The sequence below is a fragment of the Mesoplodon densirostris genome, chromosome 4 (assembly GCF_025265405.1).
Source record: "Mesoplodon densirostris isolate mMesDen1 chromosome 4, mMesDen1 primary haplotype, whole genome shotgun sequence".
Classification (NCBI taxonomy): domain Eukaryota; kingdom Metazoa; phylum Chordata; class Mammalia; order Artiodactyla; family Ziphiidae; genus Mesoplodon; species Mesoplodon densirostris.
The window spans coordinates 61,835,643-61,850,926 of NC_082664.1; the positions used below are offsets into that span (position 1 = coordinate 61,835,643).

General features: G+C 36.7%; 1 protein-coding gene across 1 annotated transcript in view; it reads left to right on the plus strand.

Annotated features, from left to right (window-relative positions):
• Window positions 1-15,284, plus strand: part of SEC23A (SEC23 homolog A, COPII coat complex component) — a 62,626-nt gene that overhangs the window by 32,829 nt on the left and 14,513 nt on the right. Inside the window, exons 13-16 of the mRNA XM_060096293.1 lie at window positions 227-333; window positions 4,588-4,741; window positions 11,007-11,084; window positions 13,774-13,935. Coding sequence (XP_059952276.1) covers window positions 227-333; window positions 4,588-4,741; window positions 11,007-11,084; window positions 13,774-13,935 — 501 coding nt within the window. The remainder of the gene's footprint in view (window positions 1-226; window positions 334-4,587; window positions 4,742-11,006; window positions 11,085-13,773; window positions 13,936-15,284) is intronic.

The following is a 15,284-nucleotide window of genomic DNA, read 5'->3' on the forward strand; positions in this document are numbered from 1 at the left end:
ACTTGAAATTGATTTCCTAGCTTGACTCACTCCATAATTTTTCTCCTCTCCCAAATCCATTTCTTTTTCACGTGGCAGATCACCACTGTTTTGTATGCACTGGAAATAAGCATCCTTCTGATAGATTTTAGAATGAATTTTGTTAGTGCTAGGATATGCAGTCCATGACTATATGACAACAATGTAATAGATCTTGCTTAGATTCTACTCTTTTATATTTATACAGCATAATGCTCCAATTCCTCAAGGAGGACGTGGTGCAATCCAGTTTGTGACTCAGTATCAGCATTCAAGTGGGCAGAGACGTATCCGAGTGACCACCATTGCTAGGAAGTAAGTTGTATTTGTTAGAGATTTGATTTACATATCAAAACTATTCTGGGTCGTGCTCCCAAACTGGCTTCCTATTTTGAGTGATGTTTTGGAATGAAGTTAGTCTGGAAAGGATTCTTAGATAAGGTGAGTCTAGAAGTGAGCAGGCTTTTGGTCTTTTTCTGTTTGTTTTGGACTTGATTGTCTGGGTAGGAAAAGTGCTGGTCAGTATAAACTTAACCTGATTTAGGCATAGCCTAGAAAATGGACACTGAAGGCATCGTAACTCTCATTTTATTGAACTGTATTTAAACTCTAGCTTCATTTCTGAAACCATGAGACTATTCTGGTGAGTGACGGACATGGCCTAATGAAACAGTGTTGTGTTGGATGGTCTGTTACTTAGCAGAGGGTAGTATGTAGAGAGATTTATTGTCCTGCTGTAACTTTGCTTTGGCTTAAAATCCTAGATGAATGTTAAGGGAATACATTATTCCTTTGAAGAAAAAGTGCCCCCTGAGCTTTCCTTTAGATCTGTTCATTTGCACATCTTGAACTTGGAAGTATTGATTCTTGGCGAACATGTCAATTTATTTATGGCCCCTCAGCACACACCCCCAACCCCATATGCACGTATAACTTAACTTGGAATTCAAAACATTTACTTAAGGAAACAACTGGACATACCAATTTGAGGGATATTTTATAAAGCCACTGGCTTAGACTCTTCAAAAATGTCTTAGAAGGCAAAGAAAGTGTTAGTAACCAGTTCAGATTAAAGGAGACTAAAGAGAATTACAACTAAAGCCAATATATGATCCTGGATAAAATCCTGTCAGGAAAATTTTTGCTATAGAGGACCTTATTGAGACAACTGGGGGAATTTGAATATGGTCTACATATAGGATAATAGTATTTTATCAATGTTTAATTTCATTAATTTAGTAATTAATTGGGTCTATATAAGAGATTTTTTTTGTTCTTAGGATACACACTGAAGAATTTAGGGGAAAGGGTGATGTATCTGTAACTTACTCTCAAAAAGTTTGGCAAAAGAAAAAGTGTGTGTGTGTGTGAAGGAAAAAAGAACGATAAAGCAGAATGTTACAGTGCTAAAAATTGATAAATCTAGGTGATGGATTTATAGGAGATTATTCTACTTATAGCTTTATGTTTGAAATATTCTTAAAGTGAAAAGTTCTAAAAAGAGTTAAGTTAATCATTCAAGAGAAAGGGAACTTTTGTCATGAGAAATTTTTCATGGGTTTATATATTTTCAGTTTTTTACACAGAATTTATGAGGCTATTTGTAGAGAGATACTATGTGTGTTATGGTGCCATTTATATCATTTTGTCTCACCAAAGCACCCACTCTTTCAAATTAACTTATCCTGACCATTTTCAATAATCAAGGCTTATTTTTTTTCTTTATTTATTAGAAATATGACTTTAGGGGCCTAGGCAAGTGCATTTGTTAAGTGAATAAGCCATATGAAAATAAAGGACTCAAGTTCCTGAGATACAGTCAAAAGTTATCCTATATTTATAGAGAAAATAACTTCGATCTGGAAAGTTTGGTTTGAAACTAGTTGTAAGAATCACAGTGAAGGGGTACTGAAAATACAAAAGACAGATTTTACAATGTGAACAAACCCTTTAAACTTTAAGAGCAAAATTTTAAATTTATGGCTAAACAACTTTTAAGTAGTAAATTTTTATGTGCTTACTTACTAATTTATTTTCACTACTGAACCATTATATTGATATTTTCAGAAGAAAAATGTCACCTTTATGTTTCAGTTTGAAGCAAGCGAATACCATGGTCATACAAGTTGGGAAAATACCAATTTAAAACAATTTTGTTTTTGGGAATTCACTGGTGGTCCAGTGGTTAGGCCTCGGCACTTTCACTGCCATGGGCCCGGGTTCAATCCCTGGTCGGGGAACTAAGATCCCACAAGCCGTGCAGCGTGACCAAAGCAAACAAACAAAACCCAGCTTTGTTTTTAGCTCTATGATATTTTTTTAAATAAAAAATTAAAAAATAGGGACTTCCCTGGTGGTCCAGTGATAAAGAATCTGCCTTCCAATGCAGGGGACGCAGGTTCGATCCCTGGTTAGGGAACTAAGGTCCCACATGCCGCTGGGCAACTAAGCCCACGTACCACAACTACTGAGCTCGTGCGCCTCAACTAGAGAGCCCGTGGGCTGCAAGCTGCAGAGCCCACGCGCTCTGAAGCCTGCACGCCACACTAGAGAGAGAAAACCCACACGCCACAACTAGAGAGAAGCTCATGCACCGCAATGAACAGCCTGTGTGCGACAACGGAAGATGCTGCATGCCTCAATGAAGATTCCACGTGCTGCGTCTAAGACCCGATGCAGCCAAAAAAATTTTTAAAAAATAAAAAAATAACTAAACTAAACTATTAGTATAATCACTAAGTGTTCAAATTGCACTAAAAATAACTTTTGAAATTACCAGCTCTTGGGTCTTCCATGGTGGTCCAGTGGTTAAGAATCCACCTTCCAATGCAGGGGATGCGAGTTCAACCCCTGGTCGGGGAACCAAGATCCCACGTGCTGTGGGGCAACTAAGCCCATGCACCACGACTACTGAGCTCGCACACCTCAACTAGAGAGCCCGTATGTGCAAACTACAGAGCCTATGTGTTCTGGATCCTGTGTGCCACAACTAGAGAAGCCTGCATGCCGCAATGCAGACCCAGTGCAACCAAAAAATATATATATATATATATATATTGTGCTTTTCATGGTGTATCTTTTTAAAAAATAATTACCAGCTCTTATTCCTTTATTTATTCTCATTCTTTTATGCCTCTTGGTATTTCGTTAGACTGAGATAATTCATGGGTTTCAGTCATCTGGAAAATATTTTAAAATTTTTCGTCTATTTGAAAAAAATTAAAAATAGAGGAAGAAAGGAGAAGAATTTTGAATGTTGCTGCCGGGATTTTCTTGGGATCACGTCTTACATCTTTTTTTTTGTTTGCGGTACGCGGGCCTTTCACTGTTGTGGCCTCTCCCGTTGCGGGCACAGGCTCCGGACGCACAGGCTCAGCGGCCATGGCTCACGGGCCTAGCCGCTCTGCGGCATGTGGGATCTTCCTGGACCGGGGCATGAACCCGTGTCCCCTGCATCGGCAGGCAGACTCTCAACCACTGCGCCACCAGGGAAGCCCAATGTCTTTCATCTCTGAGTCATGTAAAAGGGGTTCAGCTTTTCACGAAGTCTGTAACTATGCCAGAATTGCTTAAAGTGAGGTACTGTAGAACTAAGATCAGCTGAAGTATTACAAAACTCTGTGAAATGTTAAACAAACAAACAAAAGTTATTGCTGGGTCTACCCAGGATCAGTTTGGATTAGATTTATAGAACATGTGAATTTAATAAATTACTGCTATTTTGTATGTAATTTCAAATTTATCCCTTAGACTAAAATTTTTGCTTATTAATTTTTGATTGGCTTTAGTGTGTTAATGTGGAGAGAAAAGAATACATAATAATTTTAATTATGTAATATTTATCACTAATAATTGAATTAAAGACCAATGAGAAAATATTCTGATACTTTATTCATTTTCCAGTTTAGTAAATGACAATTACTTAGTCTGGGAGAAAACTTTATTTTTCTATTTCCATATTTTTGCTTTTATAAAATTGAAGAAGTGAATTTTTAAAGTATCTATGTGCATACTTTAAAAGTATCTATGTGCATATGCACACACATTTTTACATGTAAAAATCTTAATGTTTTAAGGAATATGTTTGGAAATAGACCTTTACAGTTATTTTAGAGAATTTTATTAGGTTTGGATATATTTTTCTGAAAAACAGTGAGTACTATACTGAAACTACTACTAGTGATTTTTTTTTTTTTTTGCGGTATGTGGGCCTCTCACTGTTGTGGCCTCCCCCGTTGCGGAGCACAGGCTCCGGACGCGCAGGCTCCGGACGCGCAGGCTCAGCGGCCATGGCTCACGGGCCCAGCCGCTCCGTGGCATATGGGATCCTCCCAGACCGGGGCACGAACCCGTATCCCCTGCATCGGCAGGCGGACTCTCAACCACTTGCGCCACCAGGGAGGCCCTAGTGATTTTTTTTAAAGCTAATTTTTCTAGGTAATATTGGAATTTTGAAATATTGAAGTAATTTTCTGTATCTTTTAAATTTAAATCTGTGTGACAGCCAACTATGATATCATGAATATAATAATTTAGCAGCACTTCTTGTTTTCTTCTTCTTGACTTTAGCTGGGCAGATGCTCAAACTCAAATCCAAAACATTGCTGCATCTTTTGACCAGGAGGCAGCTGCCATTCTTATGGCTCGGCTGGCAATATATAGAGCAGAAACAGAAGAAGGTCCAGATGTGCTTAGATGGCTAGACAGACAGCTCATTCGACTGGTAAGAAGTAAACATCATACTTTTCTAAATCCGTATGCATTTATTCGTAGTCAATTATTTTCTGATAATCTCTTTCAAGGTACTTGACAGTGTAACTGAAAGTCCATATGAGGGACTCCTAATAAAGTTGCTGAGAAAGGCATAGTAATGAATAGCAGAGTTAATTTATCTCTTCCAGTAAATGAAAATGCCTTTTTTCCTTAAAATAAAAGAGTGACAATTATATAACCTATTATTGTTATTATTTTGGGGGGCTGATATGAAATTAATTCCCAATTTAATCCTAAATTACTATATCTGTTTTTACTGCTTTTTTGCATATTTTCCTTCATTGCTGTGGTTTAAATTTTCTATTTTCATTTTAATGGAAATTTTAAGAGAAATTAATTAGGATATAAAAGTTATACACATTAACATATAAAAATATAGGCAAGTCTTTTTTATCTGGATCTAGATTACCAAAGTGTATGTTAGTAAAGTTATTGATAATGATGATTTACTTGAGCTTTTAACATGTCAGGGGCCCATTACTTTCATTATGACCTAGAATGCTTAGTTCTGTTCTTTTTTTTTTTTTTTAATATTTATTTATTTATTTATTTATTTGGTTGCACCAGGTCTTAGTTGCAGCACGTGGGCTTCTTAGTTGTGGCATGCGAACTCTTAGTTGTGGCATGCATGTGGGATCTCATTCCCTGACCAGGGATTGAACCCAGGCCCCCTGCGTTGGGAGCTCAGAGTCTTATGCACTGTGCCACCAGGGAAGTCCCAAGTTCTGTTCTTAATGCTTCATTTTCACTCAGCAAATTCTGGCCTATAATTTCCTTAAAAGTACTTCTTCAGTTCAACCTTCAGCTCAAACAGCCTGTTGAGAACTCTCTCTGCTAAGCTATCAAATTTCTGTTTGTAATGGGAGGTTTTTGCGCCCTTTGTCTAGATTTTCACACAGTTTTTAAAACATTATCGAGGGAACTAGTCTTTAATAAAGTTAGCCATTTTTTGTAGCATCATCCAGAGCTTTTATTCTTTCATTTCTGAGGGTGTTTTTACACTAGCACCTCTTTGTGAATAAAGCAGTCTTATGACGACATCAGCCTGTCTTTTTTTAACAATAGGCATAAAACCTCTCTTGGAGTCAACCACTGATTGGACACCATCAGTACGAATGTCAACATAATTCCTCCAAGGTGGATTTTTGTTTCCATATAAGAAGATGAAAACATTAAATATATTTTGACCTTTGCTTGTTTAGGGCAGCAGAAGAGTTCTCTTGAATTTCACTATTATTTAGCAACTTGACATGACATTGGTGAAATCCGTTGACTCATCAACCTGAATAGAGAAGCTGTTATTTTTCAGCTAATTACACAAAACTCTTCAGCATCATGTAACATGTCATGAATGCATCCACTTGTTATATTGTTTTAAGATGGAACCTTTTCAATTTCTCAGACTTCATCTTGTCCTAGCATTTTACTTACTGTAATTTTACATGTCATTGTTAGCACTCATCAACTATATGACTTTTCCTTTTCTAGATAATAAATTTTGCTCTGAAGTATCTTGCTTCCTGAGCCTTTTCACTGATTGTGACTTTGTTTTAACAAACACTTTATTGTTTTGAGAGTATAAAAGCTGTTTGAAGTAATCAGTACCTTTATTTGTCAAATGGTTATGATTTGTAGTAAAGTACTTTTTCCATTTTGCTGGAGCTATTACTACATTTGTAGGTTATGACATGACACAAAATTGGATAGTACAACTTGGCTTATCATCCCCACATAAAACCCACTGATAAGTAGCTTTCAGTGTGAAGATGGACTTTTTCTGTGTTCTGTTTTATGGGTTTAGTGAAATGACTCAGAAGATTGTAATTCTTCAGAATTCTCTGTAGGCTTCTGTCTAGAATCTTTCTCTTCTCACACCTCAGCTTCAAAAATTGCCATATTGTTTGACATGCCTGTAAACAAATGCTAATAAAATATAACATAGACTGGTCTTGTAAATAACTGAATGAGACAGTTGCAAAAAGTATAAAATGATAAAAATCTCACAATATAATTCAATTCTAAGCTACATATCCTGCAGTTTGCACCATTTACAACAGCAGCAAGTTGAGGGTAGAGGACAGGCAAGTCATGACATAATGAAAATTATACTCTGATCGTCTGTCACAGCAGTATAGCTTGTCTGTTCCCATGAGTCAGTTGGCAACTGTGTGTAAGAGGGGATTGGTGGAGGTAGTTTCCGAGGGAAAGGCTGACATCATCAGACTATTGCCATGCTTTCTTTGCAAAACAGCTTTCATCAATTATCCATGACCCGCCCTTGTCTTGTGTCAAAAACTGAGAATGGAGTTATCCAAATGAATATAGTCCTACTGCCACGTGAGACTAAAAGATCTGCAGTGAAACTGCTAACAGGATAACTTGGAAACTGCATCACTGTGGCTGGCATCATATGGTGTGCAAAGTTCAAAAAATAATTTTTAAAAAATCACAGTTTCTTATAGAAACCCTAGTGGCTAATATATGGTAAAAGTGGTGGGAATATGGTTTTTACATTCTTTAATTGGTTGAATCAAATTAGTGTACAATTGAAGTAAAGTTTCAGGTGATGACAGATGAACCTTAGTTATAGAAGCTATTCTAAGTAGCTAACATAGTGTAGCCTCATTTTTTAATTTTTTAAAATTTTATTTATTTTTGGCTGTGTTGGGTCTTCGTTGCTGTGCGCGGGCTTTCTCTAGTCGCGGAGAGCGGGGGCTACTCTTCATTGTGGGGTGCGATCTTCTCATTGTGGTGGCTTCTCTCATTGCGTAGCATGGGCTCTAGAGTGCGTGGGCTTCAGTAGTTGCAGCTCGTGGGCTCAGTAGTTGTGGCCTCGCGGGCTCTAGAGTGCAGGCTCAGTAGTTGTGGTGCACAGGCTTAGTTGTTCCACGGCATGTGGGAACTTCCCGGACCAGAGATCGAACCCATGTCCCCTGCATTGGCAGCCGGATTCCCAACCACTGCGCCACCAAGGAAGTCCCTAGCCTCATATTTTGTACTGATTCCCTATTGCTGAATTTTCAGCTATAACAATGATAGCAACACAAACAGAGAAAAGATTAATACCTCTTAGGTACTACACTTTTCTAATTTTTTTCCTAATGAAAAACCTGTGAAATTATGCTAACAAACTTCTTTGCCTCAATTTGGTATAGTGAATATAACTGTTTTCTTTTTTTCTTGATGACTAAGAGTCATTTTAATTAAAAATAAGCTAGTGGGAACCTGCTGTATAGCGCAGGGAGCTCAGCTCGATGCTCTGTGGTGACCTAGATGGGTGGGATGGCGGCAGCGTGGTCGGGAGATCTAAGAGGGAGGGGATATATGTATACATATAGCTGATTAACTTTGTTGTACAGCAGAAACTAACACAACATTGTAAAGCCACTATATCCCAATTAAAATAGATAAAATAGAAGGAAAAAAACAAATAAACATCTTTTTAAAAACCATTTTGTAGCTAATGGGCATCATATGGCCAGATTGGTGCTGGTACCTCATTTGCTTCTGACAGCTTTAATACAAGCTTTCATTCTCCTTGGTCAGAATCACTTAAGATATCGGTATCAACACATGATATATGCTGCTTCCATTCTCAGACTCTTGTTTGGGTCCATCTTGTGTCTGGCTTCATGGATCTGTTCCTTACCTTTTTGGCTCCTGACCTTTTCTACTGAATGACATCTTTGTATAACTTAAAATTACTATTTGATTTTTTTCATCTTTGACCTTTGGTTTACCCACTAACTACTCCCTTCAGCTGTGCTGCTAGCTATGATGGATAAACAATTCATCTCTCAGGAAATCATTTCTCAGGAAATTTCATTCCCAGGAAATCTCTCTTGTTTAAGACTCTTGGGGCTTTCCTTGCAAATTTTATCACAGCTAGGTTTTCTTCTTGCTATACCAGTGGGACCAGGCACTTCAGTTGTGCTGTTTTTAAGGAGGACCACTTTTGTCATTACCATTTTCTTATAGAGGTTATGCTTTGACCCTTAGGGCCCATTTATGTGGATGGCTTTATGCATAACTAATTGCTGAATTGAAGACATGACTAAACTTCTTGCAAGTGTTGTTATTTTCCTCAAGTAAATGGTATTACTGATGCTTTATCTGCCCAATCTTATTACTTCTAAATAACTCGAACCGTGGATCTTTGATATACCTCCTTTATGCTTCAATCTTTTTTCTCATTTGTATTAGTGTTTTGGTTGGGTTGTAAGTAAGGACTACTCATGATTCCAGTAATTAATGCTGGGGCATTTGATAAGTGTTCAAAAAAATTTTAAGAAGTAACCCAAAGATTAGGAATTTATGTATGTTTATATTATACAAAATTTATATTGTTATCTTTGGTAGAGTATAGATGATATTTATCAAAAAATAGGTTAATATGTGTTTAACCTCTGGATGCAGAGGATTTAAAACATGAAAGGTAAAATCAGGAGCCATTAAATAAAAATATTAAAAGATTTTATTGCATTAAAATGAGACAAAAGTCTGTGTGGTAAAAACACTATTAGCAGAATTTCATGCCAACATTTGTTATATGTATGACAGAATGTGAAAATTTTCATGTACAAGAGCTGTTACAAATCAGTAGTATTTGGGCAAAAGATGAGCAAAGGTGATGAGCAAGGAATTAGCAAAAGAAGGAATGCAAGTGACGAATAAACATATGAAAAAGTTACCAATCTTATTTATAATCAAATCAGATAATCCACAAAATCTTTTCAATGTGTTTGATATTCTAGATCTCAAGTGTATTTGATATTCTAGATCAGCACTGTCCAAGAGAACTTTCTACAGTGGTGGAAATGTTCTGTGTTCGGCACTGTCCGTTATGGAACTACTACTCACATGTGGCTCTTGAGCACTTGAAATATGGCTAGTGCAACTGAGGAACTGGATTTTAATACAATTTAATTAATTTAAATTGCATCATGGCTTTCATACTGGACAGTGAAGATTATTATCCAAATCTATAAGTTTCGTCAGTGAAGTGTTATTAGGGGGCTTTGAAGACAGAAACATTCTTATTCCCACATACCAAGATCTATTTTCTGAGGATTAGTGCTACTACTATAGCTTTTCTATCCTTTGGATAACTGTGGTTCTGAAATGATTTTTCCTGGAAGCCAAAAAATGTGATCAAACCAATTAGGCCTTTGTATGTGCTCTTTAAGGCACAGATAACTACATAAATTATTTAGTTGAACATTTTAGGCTGTAAAAGTCCTGTACTACTTGCAGCAGTGAATCTTTTGTTATTTTTTGCTTATTATTTTTGCCCTTGATCATATTCAAGTACTGATAAATGTTGCCAGGAAGTAGACCAGTTACATAAGTACTATAAACACTTTTCAGGTCAGAGACTTTGCTCAAGAACAAGAGGAAGCTAACATTTATTGAGTGCTTAGTGTCAGTCATTGTGCTAAGCACTTTCTCATGTGGATTATCTCAGTTATTTAGGTGCCTTTTGTCACATTATCATAGAGGGTTTACTTCTCTGTTGCTAGAGTATGTGTCTCCTTGATTTCCTTCCCCTTTCTGCCTTTGCATTTCTTCTTTACCGGTTTACCTGTTGATCTTGATTTTCTTCAACAGTTCTTTCTTTTTGGTCTTGTTTCTAGTGTACCCAATTTTATACCATCAATTTGCCTTTGGAGCCACTATGGTATTTTGATAGTGCATCTTTCTGTCAGTAGACTATTGTCTTTTTTAAGTAGAGTCTTAGGGGGTGCCTGTTGAGCTCTTCTGGCCATCATCCAAGAGCTCCTTTATTTGCTATCAGAGACACTTAGTTTAAAAAAATTCAAACATTTTAAGATGAGTTGTTTTGCATTGGAGCAATGTATTATTTGTTTCCAAAATTCAAGTTTATGTCTTTGGTTGTAATCATTCTCTTGGTAAGTCTATAAGTAATATTCCAGTTATATCCTATATCAAGTATATTACCTCCTAAAGAGTAATAACTTTAAAAATAGAGTATGCAGCTGATGGGACATATTTGCTCTGTTTAATTTGTGTCCCAAGCAATTTTGTGTGTTATCATACAGAACAGATTTGGAAATTCTTTTTTTAAACAGAATTGTTTATGATTGTTCATAGTTGCTGAATTAAAAATGACAAACATTCAAAAAATAGAGTATGCATAGACAAAGTTTTAGCTCTGTGTCAGGGAATATATTACTAACATGTTTTATTTTATTCAGTGTCAGAAATTTGGAGAGTATCACAAAGATGATCCAAGTTCCTTCAGATTTTCAGAAACTTTCTCCCTTTATCCACAGGTAAGTAGATAAAAGGTCCGTGTTCTTAGTGTTGACATTAGCATTGGGTTTCACTTTTCCTGTTGTCTTTTATTACTCATTTTATAGGGTCATTCTTTTGGTTAGGTTTTAAGTTTTGAGATAGTTAAGAAATTAGTATTATGCTTGAATAGCTAGTGAAAAGTCTGTAGTATTTTTATGATGGCCTTGCAGATAGCATTTATTTGTGTTGAGTAGAAATTTACACTGGAACCCTACTGTGGAGTAGAATTAGGTATGAAGCAGATTAGCTTTCCATCTGATATAAGGAATCTAACTAATTACAGTAGTACCAAAAGGAAGTAATTTTACAAATCAGCTAGTCTTATAGCATGGTCTCATTGCCTGAGAACAACTTTATGGGGACATCCCAGATAAATAGAAAAGAAGCTAATTTGATTTATCTTACAGAACCTTTTCCACTTGGGTAGTGGAGTCTATCTGTTGTTTTGTTAAATATTTTTAAAAGTCTAGGTTGTTTATATGATGAGTAATAGAGATAATATTTATTCAACTGAGTATATACTATGTGCAAGGAATTTAGGAGAATAAAGATGGCTGACATGGATCCCACTTTCAAGGAGCTTTCATTCTGAAGGGTGAGATATGAAATATACATGAACAACACAGAAAAGAAAGTGAGAAATACTATGAGAGATATATAATATTTAAAGGAAACTTTAAAGAATCCTTCCAAATGGATGATTTGATACATCTTTATAGAAGAGGTAGTGTTTTGTTTTAGCTCAGTCTGGAAGGATGATTAATATTGAGATGTGGAAATTCAAATTTTGGCTCATAAAAAATTTGTTTAAAGCTTCAACTTTATTAAGTTGAAGTATAAGAGCTATACTTATTTTTTGAAAATCTTTTAGTGATCTGTAACCTAGAAGCTCCATGTTTATAGGGGGAGACTTTCCTAAATCTCTGGTTGAGGTTTTGGGGAGCTAGGAACAGGCAGGGTCTATCTGTCTTAAGGGAGGCAACCCTTTGTGTTTTGGGAATTCTCAGGCCTCATCTTCATAGAGAAACTAATAGGAAAGGGAATTGAGGGCATTAGTCTAAGTATTTGACTAAATTCTCCACACTTTCCTTACTTTCTCTTCTCTCCCTCTCCAAGCCTTCTCTTTGGGCTTTTGGATCTTTCAAGAGATCTGGGCATCCCATCTTTTCCTCTCATTGAAAGTAGAGAGCTAGAGGACCCAGAAGTTCTTTTTTCTTTGGGTTTTCAAAGCCTTATGATCTTCTAAAAGGTGACATAAACTAAATCTAAGGGAGGTCTTCATTTATAAAATATTTACCCCCAGATTTACCAATTATACATTTTTGTAAGTAAACAAGAATGATTGAAGTGGTAGGGGATGAGAGAGCCTCTCAATGAATTATGGATCACCGAAAAAAGGAACAGGAGGGCTTCCCTGGTGGCGCAGTGGTTGAGAGTCTGCCTGCCTATGCAGGGGACACGGGTTTGTGCCCCAGTCCGAGAGGATCCCGCATGCCATGGAGCGGCTGGGCCCGTGAGCCATGGCCGCTGGGCCTGCGCATCTGGAGCCTGTGCTCCGCAATGGGAGAGGCCACAACAGTGAGAGGCCCCTGTACCGCAAAAAAAAAAAAAAAAAAAAAGTACAGGAATAAGAATTTCAATGAGTGACATGTGTTGGGAGAGAGCTGTGGAATGAGTCCCAGGCAGGGCAGCATGTAGGCACTTGAGACCTGAGGGCTGAAGGAAGTTGAGAGAAGTAACTAAAAGACAAATGGGAGTATTTTGGAGCTGATCCTATTGATTATATCAAAGACCCCTGGTGTCAAAGGACAGTGTAGCTGTCCTTCATTCAGGCCTGATTCACCCCCTTTTTGATCTCTTTCACATGAGGATACGTAGAAGGGGAGAAAATGAAAGGAGAAAGAAATTATGAAACAAAGTCTAGAGAATGTTTCTTAAGGATAAAGGAGACCTTAAACATTAAGAAATAAGTGGGGGGCTTCCCTGGTGGCGCAGTGGTTGAGAGTTCACCTGCCGATGCAGGGGACGTGGGTTCGTGCCCCGGTCCGGGAAGATCCCATATGCCGTGGAGCGGCTAGGCCCATGAGCCATGGCCGCTGAGCCTACGCGTCCGGAGACTGTGCTCCGCAACGGGAGAGGCCACAACAGTGAGAGGCCCGCATACCACACACACACAAAAAAAGAAGAAAGAAATAAGTGGATATATATAAGTCCTTTTTTTTTTAAACCAGTGCAGTTTTGGGAATCTATCTGTTAATCTATTTTTATGTTCTCTTAGAGTTTTTTGGTGGTGGTAATGAATAGAAATAAAAAAGCTCAGAGATGTGGACAGAGAGATGAAGAATAAAAACAAAGGTTGCTGCTAATGCATCACCTAGCATCAGTCTCTAATAACTTAGTTCTGAGCAAGGGGTTTTTGTCCCTATTCTTATTTTCCTTTTGAGTCACCTTTTTTGCTTTAATTTTTAAGTTGTTGTTGAATTACATTTTTAAGTAACTGATAAATATCATGAGTAAGATTCTTTCTGAGAAATACAATTTAGAATGTTCTTATTGTAAGGTGCTGTTTTATTGTGTTAATGGTTGTAATCAAATGCTTTTGTAGTTGTAAACTTCTGTTGTAATATTAAAATCAGTAAAAGCTATCTCACATGTTTTATCTTGTAGTTTATGTTTCATTTAAGAAGATCTCCTTTCTTGCAAGTTTTTAACAATAGTCCTGATGAGAGTTCATATTATCGTCACCATTTTATGCGTCAAGATTTGACCCAGTCTCTAATCATGATTCAGCCTATTCTGTATGCATATTCTTTTAGTGGACCACCAGAGGTAAGAGGGGCAGAAAAAGAAATTGGTTTTGTTACTGTGATGTGTGCTATTAAAAAAATAAAACAACTAGGTTTTTCTTGAAATATAGTTATTAAATATAAGAATTTAATTCAAGTGTAGTTATCTTAAGTTATTCATATATTCACTTAAAAATATTTATGAGTGCTTACTATATGCTATATACAATGCTAGCCTGTATTAGGAAATCATTAAAAAATAAAACAACAATGAGGTAGAAGAGACTTTTTAAAGATCATTTTGTCTAGTCATTTAGTTGATTAAATCCTATAGGGCTCATGATTATTCTTATGTCTTTAACAATGTCTAGAGGTAGTGATGATTCTAGAAACTGTATTCCAGAGTTTACTGTCTGACAATTAGGGCATTCTGTCTAAATAGAACTTCTTGTTTTAATACAGTCTCATTCTCCTATAGTCTTTTTGGAACATAAGATACAGTTGATTATAAAGATATACTTAAAAAGTGATAAAATCATCCATTTTGCCTTCTTAGCAAACTGTCACACTTATTTTAACCTATTATTAAAGAGTTTTTCCGTTCTAAGGTTCAGATTATCTATTTCACTACTTAAAAGTATGTAGTGACTATATTTGAAAATAATACTTTAGGAAGGGTTATCATAAAGAGAATATTTATAATATCTACTGATTAATGATCTCTAATGAGGCCTTTATTCACTGTTTTGTAAAAAATAGTGGGTAAAATGTTGTATTTTTAAAATTTTTATTTATTTATTTTTTATTTATTTGTTTTTGGCTGCGTTGGGTCTTTGTTGCTGCACCCAGGCTTTCTCTAGTTGTGGCGAGCGGGGGCTACTCTTCGTTGTGGTGCGCAGGCTTCTCATTGCCGTGGCTTCTCTTGTTGCGGAGCACGGGCTCTAGGCACCTGGGCTTCAATAGTTGTGGCACTCAGACTTAGTAGTTGTGGCTCAAGGGCTCTAGAGCACAGGCTCAGTAGTTGTGGCACATGGGTTTAGTTGTTCCCGTGGCATGTGGGATCTTCCCAGACCAGGGCTCGAGCCTGTGTCCCCTGCATTGGCAGGTGGATTCTTAACCACTGCGCCACCAGGGAAGTCTCCTAAAATGTTGTATTTTGTTACTATAATTTTTTAAGTAATTTGTCATAGTTTTTACTTTTCTAGAAAATGCATTTTTAATATGTTGGTCTATATTTGGTCTTGTAGTTCTTTGAATCAGGAAAAAAGTTTTAGAAGTAACTTTTTTTCTTATTATCATAGTAATGTATGTAAGTTGTAGACATCCGGAAAATATAGAAAACTGTTTAGAAGAAAATTGGAATCCCACTGCCTACTCCTATCAAATTTCAAA